The sequence below is a fragment of the Phyllostomus discolor genome, chromosome 8 (assembly GCF_004126475.2).
Source record: "Phyllostomus discolor isolate MPI-MPIP mPhyDis1 chromosome 8, mPhyDis1.pri.v3, whole genome shotgun sequence".
Classification (NCBI taxonomy): Eukaryota; Metazoa; Chordata; class Mammalia; order Chiroptera; family Phyllostomidae; genus Phyllostomus; species Phyllostomus discolor.
Genome location: NC_040910.2, coordinates 109883370 through 109896584, shown reverse-complemented (window position 1 = coordinate 109896584; position 13215 = coordinate 109883370). Strand labels below are relative to the sequence as shown.

Below are 13215 nucleotides of genomic sequence, written 5' to 3'. Positions count from 1 at the left end.
GTGCAGACCCCCCCCTGCCCCCCCCATCTCACCACTCACTGTCTCCTAAATGACCAGCATTTTGTTGTATTTGCTTTCGAGGGCTGCTAAGAAGCCCCCCAGAGGGGAAAGGGGGGAGGCAGAGCCACCAACCACCTTGTGGGGATCGGACGGAATAGCTGCAGCACTTGGGCGGATGTCCAGTTTCATTTCGGTTTTTCACACCGAGATTTCCCCAAACCTGGTCAAAACCAAGAAAACCAAAGGAGGAAAACCATGAAATCAAAGCCTTTGAACTCCCTGCAGAAGTCGGCCGCGGAGCCTCTCGGTATCACTCACACCCGGGACCTGCGTGCGGGACCTGCGTGCGTGCGCGCCCTTCGTTCCGGGGCCCAGAGCGCTCCGCGTCTGGGGTTCCCATGAGCCTTCAGGGACCTCCTGCGTCCCCGCAGGCGGGAGCCTCATTTCCTCAGCTACAGCAGAGGCCTCCCACCCCCACCCAGGCCCGTCTCTGCCACACGTCTCCGTCTGGAAGCATGAAGGCAGCCAAGAGGACCCCTGCCCAAGGGTACACGCTCTGGGTCCTTTCCTAGCGGCCTCTGACCCCCACAGCCCCTCGTCATCAATACCCACCGGGTGGGGGGGGGGCGCGACTCACTCAGTGCTGGTCATAGGCGGACGGCTCCCTGGCCGTGCCCTTCTCCTGTGGGAACTCACTGAATTCACACTCGTTTTACTGATCAGGACACCGAGGTGCAGGGAGTTGAAATGAGCACCCAAGCACCCCGAATCTGGCTGCTGGCCTTCGTGGTATCAACCAGCACCCCACCTCCAGGAGATACGCAGGCAAGAATCTTTCCCAGCCAATCCCTGATGCCCTCAGCGTTTCAAGAAGATAGCCACGGGAGAATGAAAGAGAGGGGGGCGTGTGGGTATCTCTTGGCTCAGAAATGGTCCCCATGTCACAACCCTGGGGTCACCCCTGACCCTGTGGCCTTGGAAGACGCCAGTCAAGAACCACATCACTCTTTCTCTGAGCTCCAGAGAAGGCCTCACTCTTTCTTCTAACCGTCCTCTCGGGCTGTCCCTCTCACTGCAAGCTGTGTGTCGCCCTGATCTCAGGCATCCTCATGTTTACAGACGAGACTGCACCTGTTCAGGCCCCATAGCTACTCTGCAGACAAGCCAGGGCGACACCTGCTTCTCCTGAATCCCTGGGATCTCCCACCCAGTGGTCACCCTCATCACAACCTTCCACGGTTATTCCCGCTTTGGCTTCCGGATGCACTTTGTCCACAAAGCCACATCCCTGGGGAAGCGCAGCACCCTGGGGTGATTATATCCAACGGGACAGCGGTGCCATGTCTGGACTGGGAAGTCCGTGCGGACTCAGTCCAGAGACCACGCTGGACTCCGGGGGCCGGTTCCACATGATGCAACGGTTGGGACAGTCCCCAAGGCTTAAAAAAAGCTGCCATCCTGGCACGGCTTTAGTTCCTCTCTCATGCAGGCGGAAAGGCTGACGTCAGGGTGTATTTCAAGGTCCCCACATCGGTGCTGTTGGGAGAGGATGCTGTGTTTTCAGTGCATGGAAAATAAAAAGAGTGGTTTTGGAGTCCCTCATGCATCCATAAGAACTCCTAAGCTAAGGACACGGTCAGGGGATGCACGCGACGAAAAACAAAAACCCCTGAAGCTGAAATACCAGCCAGGAAATAGGAATCGAAACACGCTGAGGCTGGCATTTGCCGAATCCTCACCGTTTAATGGAGGGAATACTTTCCTTCGATCAAGTGGAGTCAGTGTCACGTGTGTCGACGTCCCACAGAGCCACCGCCCTGGTCGACATTTGCAGGGCGTTCCTGAGCCCCAGTCATGTCCTCTTCTCGCCTCCTGCCGGTGGAGACCCCCCACGCGGAACCCCTCATCTGGATTCTGTCACTACTGGCTAGTGTTGCCCGTATTCGAGGTCACATTTTTATTGACAAAGCATTGAATATTTTAAAAGGATAATGTGTTCATTTTTTTCTATTGTCATCATGAGGTGCCACAAAAACAATGGCTTAAACACCACACATCTATTCTTTTTCTGCCTCATGTGCTGCCTTAAGATTAGACTGGGCCCACCTGGACCACCCAGGAGACTCTCCCCTCGCAAGGCCTTACCTTGAACCACACCTGCAAAGACCCCTTTACCTTGCATGGTAACAGGTCCCGGATGAGGGAGTGAACGTTTGCAGGGGGCAGGAGGCGGGGGGGTGTCCATTATTCTGCTCACCCAGAGGATGAACGCTGTCCAGGGTAGAACTGCCCAGAAAGTAGTGTGGTCATAGGTATGAAAAGCTACAGCATTTCGTCCATTGTGTGTGTTCATTAGACACATACAGAAATAGGTGAATATATCAGTCAGGATTTTTAAACTGGCTTTTTCATCATAATGTTAATTAAAGTTATTTTTAAAGTAAAAGCATTACTATACATACCCACTATAGTGAAATGCTTTAATTATTATATATATATGTGTGTGTGTATATACACATATATACCTTGTATGAAATCTTTAACATCCAAGCAATCGAAGAGGACCTAATGACCTGGAAGAGCGTATGACCAACATTAAGTGAAGAAAAGCTGTAAATATTACTATATGTGCACCATGTCCATATATGTGTGTGTTTACATATGTGTGTGCATGGGTAGGAGTATGTCTACACACATGTGTATGTGTGCAGGTACACAAAACACACATGTACACACATACACACACACACAGCGAAGAGAGGAGAGTAGAAAGGGCTAAAACGAGCGAACACACCCGCCAGGTTCCACCTTCGTATTTAAAACACAGAGAAGACGCCCTGATTTGCCCGGGGTGGAGGGGTTGCCTGGGCCCTGGACTCTCAGTGCTCTCAATGAGAAGTCCCAGGCCGAACCCAGACATGCCCGTCACCCTGAACGCACATTCACAAGTGCTGTCCTTTCCTCTAGGCATTTCTGTACATCTTTTACGTTTCCTGCAAAGTGCGTGCAAATATTTAAAAGTCACTAAAACTCCTTCCAGGGCCGTCTTACTCTGGGGCGTGGCGGTCAGAGTCTGGGCCGGGGAAGGCCTCAGAAGCCGCTATCGGAAGGGACAAGCCCTCACGAGGTTTCCGACACGGGGAAGAAGAGCAGCACCTGCCCCCAGGGCGGTACCCCTGCCCGTGGAGGGCAGATGCCGGAAGACGCCCCCGATGGCGGCAGCAGCCCCGGGAGGGCCAGTGCGGCCACTCGGGTTCTGTGGGGTCACAGCAGCCTGGGAGACTGGAGCGGGAACGACGCGGAATGAAACACCGCACGCTCACGCGGGGCACTGGGGAGCTGTGGGTGGCAACGGCACTTTCTCACCCGAGGCCCCTGCTGAGGGAGCAGGCAGTGCTGCTGCCCCCGCAGGGCTCGGAGGACAACGTTCCTGGGACCCGGCTAACCCGCCCCCGCGTCATCCGCCCGGGCTCGCGTCCACGTGGGCGGCGCCCGGAGAGAGCCGCTCCGCGTTTTCGGTTCCTTCCAGCGATAGAATCCGTTCCTGTTTCCTACGCCGACCTTGAATTTCTCCAGTTGAATGCATGCGATGCTTTTTATCTTTAGAAACTAGTTGTCATTGTTGACATCAAGATAGTAAAACACATTTGGTTCAGCATGCAGTGGAGTTCAAGACAGAGGGTTAAGTCAGGTAGACTGCCCAGTATCGATTCATTTAAAAAAAAAAAAAAAAAGACGCCGACACAGACAAAACAGGGACTGTGTCGGGCCGGACACCGAACGTTTTGTAGCACAGCGCCCCCTGCGCAGAGTTGCCCAGGCGCTCACCTCCAGCCGTGACCCCGCCTGTTCACTGTGGTCTTTGTAACCAAGGAGATGAAAAATGTGTCTCTAGAGACCAGCTCACACCTGTGTGCGTGCAGAACTCGGTGACGATCTCCCGCCTTGCTGAGCTGGGGCGGATGACCCCGTGCGGTGGTCCTTAGCAGAGTGCCCGACATTTCACCCGAGTCCGCGGTGCGGGGGAGGGCCACTATCCTACAGCATGTTTGCTGTGGAATGCTTCTAAGGTGTTATGGAAATATCGAGACTCACCACGCTGCCTCCAGCTGAAATGAAACAAAATATTTTTTTTAAAAAGTGGACTATTTAGAATGTGAAGCAGAGATGTGCTCTAATCCAGGAATATCACGTAGAACGGTCCCTTAGTGCAGGAGCTGATACGGATAAGAGGGCACGTGCAGGGGTGACCGGGGAGGCTCGCTGGTATTTCCAGTTCCTGTTCTTCTGTCACGTGGCAGGATCGCGCTTCCATGCCCCCTTGCAAAAAGGCCAGCTCTATGAGTCACTTTTGGGTCAAGGAAACAAGCAGAAATGGCATGTGTCACTCCGGGCAAAGGCCTTCAAGAGTCCAGAAGAATCTCCCTGTCGGTCGGACCTGCCACCGTGGCCAGAAAAGAAAGAGCAGAGCAGAGCCAGAAGCCTCCGCTTGGCCATTCGGGAGGCGACTGTTGGAACCCGGATGAGAGGCGGCTGTGCCATGCTGGCCCCTCCCCATTCTACGGCCGCCAGCAGAGGTGGCACAGGGTGACACAGGGACTGGAATTCACCCCGCCAAGCCGGCTAGGAGCCCAGGGTCACGGCAGCTGCCTCCCACCCCCCATAACCAGCAGAGCAGGTCTGGCGATTTCTATCCACATCCCAGTAAAACCATCCACCCCGCCCCGCCCCAAAGCCCCGGGAGTGACCAGACAGCTGGCTGCCACCGAGGTAACGTCCTGGTTCCCCTGAAGGCTCGGACGTGCCCTCACTTTCAGTCCAACGACCCTGCCTACTCCTCCTCTTCCTCCAACGACCTCGAACCCAGACACCATTCCGGGAGTGCATCCTAAAACTCCACTTGAGTCCATGCAGCTATAAAGGCCACGGATAGATATTACTCAATAGTTTCTTGAGTCCGAGAAGGTCCTCTCTGCCAAGAAAATGTTCGAGTTGAGTGGGGAATGATGATGCAAGGCTGTGGTGGGATCGGGCTACAGGCTCCCGAGGCCGGGTGGAGTCTGTCTAGGCTCCTCTGGAGGAGCCAGGCGGCGAAAGACAAAAACCGTGTGATCTCGCCCATAAGGAGAGCCTCCTGAACAACACAAGCACGTGAGCGACGTGGAACCCGGGGCAGGGAAACGAGGAAGAGACCGACAGTGAGCAGAGGCGGGGGGCAGATAAGGGGGCAAAGACCGGGAAGCGTGTGGTCAAGGAGCAGGTAGAAATGACCCACGGACGAGGGCAGCAGGGCGGGGATGGGCCGTGGGAGCCGGGGAGTGGGGGTGGGCGGGACGGGGGAGAGCAATGGGGGAACATGGGGACAACGGTAATAAAACAACAACAAAAAAGACATATCAAGTAATCCTCCTTGGACAACCGTAATAAAACAATAATAAAAAACAAGACATATCAAGTACTCTTCCTTGACATCTTTTACATTTCAGCTGGGACCATCATTGTTTTTTCCTCAAACATGCACTTAGAGACCCAAAATACCAGAAATTCTGGGGCCTCCATTAGAGTGAAGACCAGCCCACGGACCGGACCAGGGGCCAAACCAGGAGGCCCGCTGCCTAATCAGGCAGGTGGCCATTTCTCTGAGTCCTGGTTCGAGTTCTTTACTGAGTTGTGAAAGTGCTTCAGTTTACCTATCTGTCAAGGAGACATTTGAACTAGGTTATCGACTCCCCAATGGGCCATGGCTAAAAATTGCCTGGACCACTTCAAAAACAGGAACGTCGGGGCATCATCTCCCAAGATCCCGAGTCACCCTGTCGCAGAGGTCTAAGGCATACTGTAGTGGTAACTGCCCGGGGACCCTGAGATTACGGGCACATCTGGGGGCCGAAGCACTGGACCGTGTGTGGGGTTTTGGGCCACCTCCAGAAACTGTAGGCTTCTGCCTGGTTCTGGTGTTCCAACTTGGAGCGGCTCCTGTCCTGACACGCCCACTCGCCAGCCTTGGCTCGTCACCGAGCGGCTAGTTGTGCACCCGAAGACAAATCACTTGGTCTCTGTGATTCTTTCTCTCATTAGTTAAGGGGAAGGGTTACATAAATGAATTGCAAATGTCTCTTCCAACCCATTCTATTAGTGTGTGACCAATGTGGACACTTTGGGCCGAGCTGGGGGAAATGAAACACGTGAATACCCTCATTGCCAGAACTCTGTCAGCACCTCCTTTGAGAACCGCAGAAGAATCCAGCTCAGTCCTTATTTTCTGCCCTCCTCCCCCAGACACTTGTTTCTGACCCCGAGCCACCCTTCACGGCCCCTGAGCCGCAGGTGAGCCGTCAAAACGGCTTTAAGGAAATTGCTCTTTGAGAAGAAGACACCAAGGAGAAAAGGAAAAGGCAACCACTTCCTTAAACAGCACGGCCAGGCTTCTAGACAGGACAGTTGCTGAAGTGGCGGTTTCGTTTTAAGTTTTTATGTTGGGATTTCTGGAACTCGGTTTAAAAAAAGAAAACAGAGGGGCATTGTGTAATCCAAGCGACTTTCGCAGCTGAGATCTCCGAGCTCCCTGCAGACCTAGGAGCCTGGAGCCCCCGGCTGGGCCCTGACCCCTGGCCCCTGACCCCTGGCCCCTCCGAGGCCCCACAGCATTCGCTCCTCTGGGCCCTGGCAGGGTCCCAGGACCTGCATTCTCTCCTGCTTTGGAGACACGCTGTCTCTTTCTCTTTCTTCATCCACCCACGGCCTTCCCAGAGGCCTCTGTCCCCCCACCGGCCCCCACAGGTCCCAAAGGCCCCCTCTTGGTGTCACATCACTAAGGAAGCCACTGTCCTGCAGGTTAGTTTTCCCTCTCAACCAGGCAAATATCTCCTGAGCAGCTGTCCAGTGTTTGTAAGTGTAATAAATGCACCTTTTAGTAAAGCTGCAACATCTCCCACGCTGCGACTATCTTTTAACTTGATTGAGAGCCTTAAGGATAGCTGCACGTTTTGATTTATTGATCTCGTTGCTGTGGAATTGGATGGAGACGTGAATGATAATGTTTCATCAGCTTTCTAATGGACATCTGTGGACTACTTCACTCAACAACAACAACAAAAGCAAACACTTTGGGGTCGCACAATAGCTTAACGTTTTTAAGATTTATTTATTTATTTATTTTTAGAGAGGGAAGGGAGGGAGATAGAGAGAGAGAGAGAGAGAGAGAGAAACATCAATGTGCGGTTGCTGGGGGTTATGGCCTGCAACCCAGGCATGTACCCTGGCTGGGAATCGAACCTGGGACACTTTGGTTCCCAGCCCGCGCTCAATCCACTGAGCTATGCCAGCCAGGGCTGCTTAACGTTTTTAAAAGAGGAAAAATTGTGCCTCATGCCGTCTCAGACCGCAGTGGACTTAAAGCAGAAATCAAGAACAGAAACACACCTGGGTACCTGGAGACACAACATACCTCTAAATAATACAAGCTTTGGCCCCAGCTGGCATAGCTCAGTGGATTGAGCGTGGGCTGTGAACTAAAGCATCGCAGGTTCAATTCCCAGTCAGGGCACATGCCTGGGTTGCAGGCCACGGCTCCCAGCAACCGCACATTGATGTTTCTCTCTCTCTCTTTCTCCCTCCCTTCCCTCTCTAAACATAAATAAATAAAATCTTTAAAAAAATAACACATGCTTCAAAGAAGAAATTTCCAGGGAAATTTCAAAATATTTTGAATGAAATAAAAATAAATATACAATTTACCGAAATCTGTGGGGTTCTGCAAGACAAAACTTAGAAATTTATACCATTGCATGCATATTTTGCATAAGAAAGATCTAGAATTAATCGTCTAAGCTCCCACCTTAGGAAACTAGAAAAAAAGAAGAGCAGAAGAAATAAAAAAAAATTAGAGCGAAATCAATAATATTGAAAATAAGGAAACCATAGAGAGCTGGTTCTCTGAAAAGAGCAACAAAATTGATCAATTTCTAGTCAGGAGAAGCAAGAAAAAATAGGAGACACAAATGACTAACATCAGAAATGAAGAGCCATCACTACCGACCCCACAGGCAATAAAAGGATAATAAAGGAATATTATGAACAACTGTATACCCACAAATTTGATGACTTAGAAGAAAAAGGAACCAATTTCTTGAAAGACACCATCTACCAGAATTCATCCAAGGAGAAGACAGTAATCTGAATTTGCTTATATCTCTTAAAGAAATTTAATGAGCAATTAGTAACCTTTCAAAAGAGAAAGCACCAGACCTAGATGGTTTTACTCATTAAGTCTACCAAACATTTAAATAACAAAGGACACCTTGTTTTCACTGTTTATTCTAGAAGACAGAAACAGAGATGACACTCCCTAATTTATTCCGAGTTTAGCATTCCCATGACACCAAAACCACACAAAGACACTACAACAAGTGTCACAGGTTCGATTCCCAGTTAGGGTACATGCCTAGGTTGCAGGCCATGACCCCTAGCAACCGCACATTGATGTTTCTCTCTCTCTCTCTCTCTCTCTTTCTCCCTTCCTTCCCTCTCTAAAAATGAGTGAATAATATCTTAAAAAAAAAAGACACTACAACAAAAGAAAAGTAAAGGTCAACTGAGAACCACAGAACTACCTCATGAACACAGATGCAAAAATCCTCAACAAAAGATTAGTGGATAAAACCCAGTGATGTATAAAAATAATTATACAAAACAATTTGAAACCAAGTGTCACAGGTTTGATTCCCAGTCAGGGCACATGCCTGGGTTGCAGGCCATGGCCCCCAGCAACCTCACATTGATGTTTCTCTCTCTCTCTCTATCTCCCTCCCTTCCCTCTCTAAAAATAAATAAATAAAATCTTTAAAAATTTTTTGAAACCAATTGAAAATCAGTGTATATAGTAATTCATCACATCAACAGCATTAAGAAGAAAAAAATCTTATGTCAATATGATGATATCAATAGAAAGCTTTTGACAAAACCCAATCCCCCCATTTGTGATAAAAAAACTTCCAGCAGACTAGGAAAAGAGGGTACTTCTTTGACTCCATAAAGAACACCCACAAAAGACCTACACCTCCCATCATACTTAATTGTAAGAAAAGATGCTTTTCTTCCTAAAATTGGGAATAAGGCAAGGATGTTCCCTTGCACATCTTACTGCAAGTTCTAGCTAACGCACTAAGACAAGACAAGGGAATAAAAGGTAGACGGGTTGGGAACAAGAAGTAAAATTGCCTTTGTTTGTAGAAGATGTAATTATCCATGTAGGAAAAAGAATCAACTGAAATACACCCCCCAAACAAACAAACAAACAAATAAAACCCTCCTGTAACTAACAAGTGACTATAGAAAGGTTTCAGGATATAAAGTTAATATATAAAATTCAATTAGTTTTCTATATACCAACAATGCACAACTGCAATGTGAAATTAATAACACAATCCCCTTGATACTAGCACCAGATATTAAGCACTGAGGAATAAATCTAAGATAATATGTGTAATACCAACATGAGGAAAACTACGAAACTGGTGAAAGACGGAAGACAATCCCAGTAAACGGAGAGATACTCTGTGTTTAGAAATAAGAAGAGTCAATATTATCAGCATGTCTGTTCTTTCCAACCCAACCTATAAATTCAACACAACCCCAAAAGAAGTCTCACCAAGCTATCTGGTGCGTATTAACAACCGATTCTAAGGTTTGAATGGAAAGGCAGTGACCCGGAACAGCTATCACAATGCTGAAGAAGGACAAAGCCAGAGGGCTGACACTGCCCAACTTCAATATTTAATGTAGAGCGACACTTGTCGGCCCTGGCCAGTGTGGCTCCGTGGGTTGGTGCATCGTCCCACAAGCTGAAAGGTGGCAGGTTGGATTCCAGTCAGGACACGTGCCCAGGTTGTGGTTTTGGTCCCCGGTTGGGCCAACCAACTGATGTTTCTCTCCCTCTTTCTCTCTCTCCTTTCCCCTCTCTCTAAAATCAGTAAGTGTGTCTGCAGGTGAGAATTAAAAACAAACCAACAAACACTACTCCAAACAATGTGGCAATGGTGAAAAAATAAACAAAGATCAAGAAAACAGGATAGTGTTCCCAGCAACAGACCCACGCAAATCTAGTTAACCGATCTTTGAAAAAAAGAAGCAAAGGTGATTTAATAAAGAATAGCCTTTTCAACAAATGGTTCTAGAACTAGAAAAATACATGCAAAAAAAAAAAACCACACACACACACACAAAGAAAACTAGACACAGACCTTACCTCTTCCACAAAAATTTAACTCAAAAGGAATCATAGACCTAAATGTAACATTCAAAACTATAAAATTTCTAGAAAATAACAAAAAGGAAAATCTAGGCGATTGTGAGTTTGGCGATGACTTCACAGATACAACACCAAAAGCACAATCCATGAAAGAAATAATTGATAGGTTGGACTTCATTCAAATGAAAACCTTGTATTCTGAAAGACACTATTAAGAGAACGGGAAGACAAGTCATAGATTGGGAGAAAATATTTGGAAAACATGTATCTATTAAAGGACTTATGTCTAAGGTATAAAAAGAACTGTAAAAAATCAAGAATAAGAAAACAAACATCCTAATTTTTTAAAAAGATTTATTTATTTATTTATTTTTTAGAGAGGGAGGGGAGGGAGAGAGAGAGAGAGAGAGAGAAACATCAATGTGCGGTTGCTGGGGGCCGTGGCCTGCAACGCAGGCATGTGCCCTGACTGGGAATCAAACCTGCGATGCTTTGGTTTGCAGCCCGCGCTCAATCCACTGAGCTACGCCAGCCAGGACCAAACATCCTAATTTAAAAAATAGGTGATTAATCTCACCAAAGACACCTCACCAGAGAAGATACGTAGATGGAAAATAAGTATATAAAGAGATGTTCAGCATCATATGTCAGCAGGGAATCGCAAATTAAAATCAATGAGACATCACTACACGCATATTAGAATGGCTAAAATCCAAAACCCGACAATAACAAATGCCAGTAAGGATGCGAAACAACGAGCGACCTGAGTGGGTTTCCGAGGAGCCGGACCGGCGTAGCACGTCAGGGACCCGGGTCTGGCAGAGAACACAGGTCAAGCGTGGGGCCCCAGCTCAAGCCTCCGGGGCCCTGGGAAGGGTCAAACCCTTGGTTCTCTTTGTTCCGCTGCGACATCAGTTTCCATTCTCCCTATCCAAGGGATCCTTTTCCATTTCAGGGAAACGCTAGCCCTTCATAGCCCCAAGGGAACACTTTCTGCACCCCGCTGGACACAACCACATCCCCTTTCTGCGCCCCACGGGCGGAGCCAACCATCAGACCTCCACAGCTTCCTCATGGCAGTGTTCGGAAATCATCCCCAGGCTCTGCTGCCTACTCAGCACATTCCAGGTGTTACTTCATCCTTCCTTGGTGACGACACTGCCCGGGCGCTCCGAGCCTTATAAGAGGCGCACGGGATGGCCAGAGTGGCCACAGGAGCAGAGGCGCCTGAGCCGACCCAGAAACCTCCAGCTCCACGCCGAAGCGCACATCCGAACCCTCCGGCATGAAGGCGTCCGCAGCCCTGCTGTGCCTGCTGCTCGCAGCCGCCGCCCTCAGCACCCTGGTGCTCTCCCAGCCAGGTAAGGCCCTCGGGTGCACCGTCACAGCTGCGGCAGGTGCCAGCATCCCAGCGTGAGTCACGCCGTGCTTGCTCCGTGGCCTGAGGTGGAGAAAGTGAAAAACCAGGAGGGGAAGGGAGCAGAACCGTCCCGGCTAGCTGTGGGCAGGGCCAGAAAGGGACGCCCAGGCCACTGAGGCCAGTCCCTCTGACCTCTCCTGCTACCAGCTCTGGGGCACTAATTGCGGCCACTGCTTCCACGGCCCTCCCACTGGTTGGGGATGTGGCCCAGAAAAAAGGAACTATTCCTTATTGTGGACGGGAAGGACATTTCTGGAAGCGGTGGGGGAGGAAGAGACAACAGCTCGGGGTTTCGAGTTCGGGGTCATGGTCAGTGGGGTCATGGTCAGCGGGGCTGCGGCACACAGGCTGTGTCCAGAGGCATCCCAGCAGGTGACATGGGTTGGCTCCAACGCCCAAGGGACAAAAAGCTGGGAAGCGAAGTCTTAGCTCTTGTCTTTGCAAGGTCAGAGGCATTGGCTCAGGAGCCCCTTGTAATAGAGTTACGGGGTGAGCCCTGTTATTCAAGATCTTCCCCTTCCGGGTCAGTAATCAGAGGTCCCTCCGTCCCGCCCAGGACACTGACTCACGGGTAGCATCCTAGCCGTGGGAGCTAGACTGAGGCAATGAACTTGGGAGTGACAGGTCCCAGTTAGAGCTCCTGCGTCTGCTTTGCTGTCCCCCTTCTCCTCCTTCCCTTGCAAATGCTTGCTCACGCCACATCCTAACTGTCTCACTCTTTGCCAAACGTTTTTCAGATTCCGTTTCCAGCCCGGTCACTTGCTGCTTCCATATGTGCAGTAAGAAGATCCCCATCCAGAATCTGAGGAACTACACCAGAGTCACCAACACCCAGTGCCCCCACGAAGCTGTGATGTGAGTGAACCATGTCCCGACGTCCCGAGCCAAGGGTTCCATCTGAGCTGCAGACAAGGGGGAGAGGTCAGGGTTCATGTGCAAACCAGTCAGATAAACACATCCCCTCATAGCCAAAAGGGTCCTTTACCCCGTAGAGAAACTGAGCCCGCGAGGAGGAATCCACCCTCCCACCAGGCTCCCCTGCTGGGGGGGTGGTCAGATCACCCGAGTCTCTTCAGCCAGGAGGAGCCTGGAGGGCTTCCCCAGGGACAGCAGGAGCAAGATTCCTTTAGGACTTCTTCTCCCGTGATTCCCCTTCCTCTTGTCCCCGTCGGGGCCCCTCCCCCAGGGAGCAAGGGCTGCTCAGGTCTGGGAGCCAGCGGGTCGCTCTCGCAGGCAACATCCTCCAAATGCTCCCTCTGATTGTGCCCCCAGCTTCCTGAGCAAAAAGAACAAGGAAATCTGTGCTGACCCCAAGGAGAAGTGGGTCCAGGATTCCGTGAAGTACCTGGACAGCAAGTCCCAAGCTCGGAAGCCTTGAGCCCTCATACCTGCGTGGAGAGACCTCCAGCACCCTGGACAATCTTATTTATTTTCCCCTCAACCTTCCCCAGTGCAGAGAGCTATTATTTTATGCGAATGTACAAAAGGACTGCTTTGGTGAATCACTTAAAGCACAACCTTTCCTGAATGATATTTAATTATGTTT

The 13215-nt window shown here is 50.1% G+C and overlaps 1 protein-coding gene across 2 annotated transcripts in view; it reads left to right on the top strand.

The window, feature by feature from the left end:
• Window positions 1–13215, top strand: part of LOC114504006 (C-C motif chemokine 8-like) — a 31237-nt gene extending 18022 nt beyond the window's left edge. Inside the window, exons 1-3 of one of the 2 annotated variants that reach the window (XM_028521621.2) lie at window positions 11466–11610; window positions 12407–12524; window positions 12942–13212. In XM_028521621.2, the coding sequence (XP_028377422.1) occupies window positions 11535–11610; window positions 12407–12524; window positions 12942–13047 (300 nt within the window). In that variant the 5' untranslated portion in view covers window positions 11466–11534 and the 3' untranslated portion in view covers window positions 13048–13212. Of the gene's footprint in view, window positions 1–11465; window positions 11611–12406; window positions 12525–12941 lie in introns of those variants that run through there. The other variant, XM_036034079.1, reaches the window with a different exon arrangement.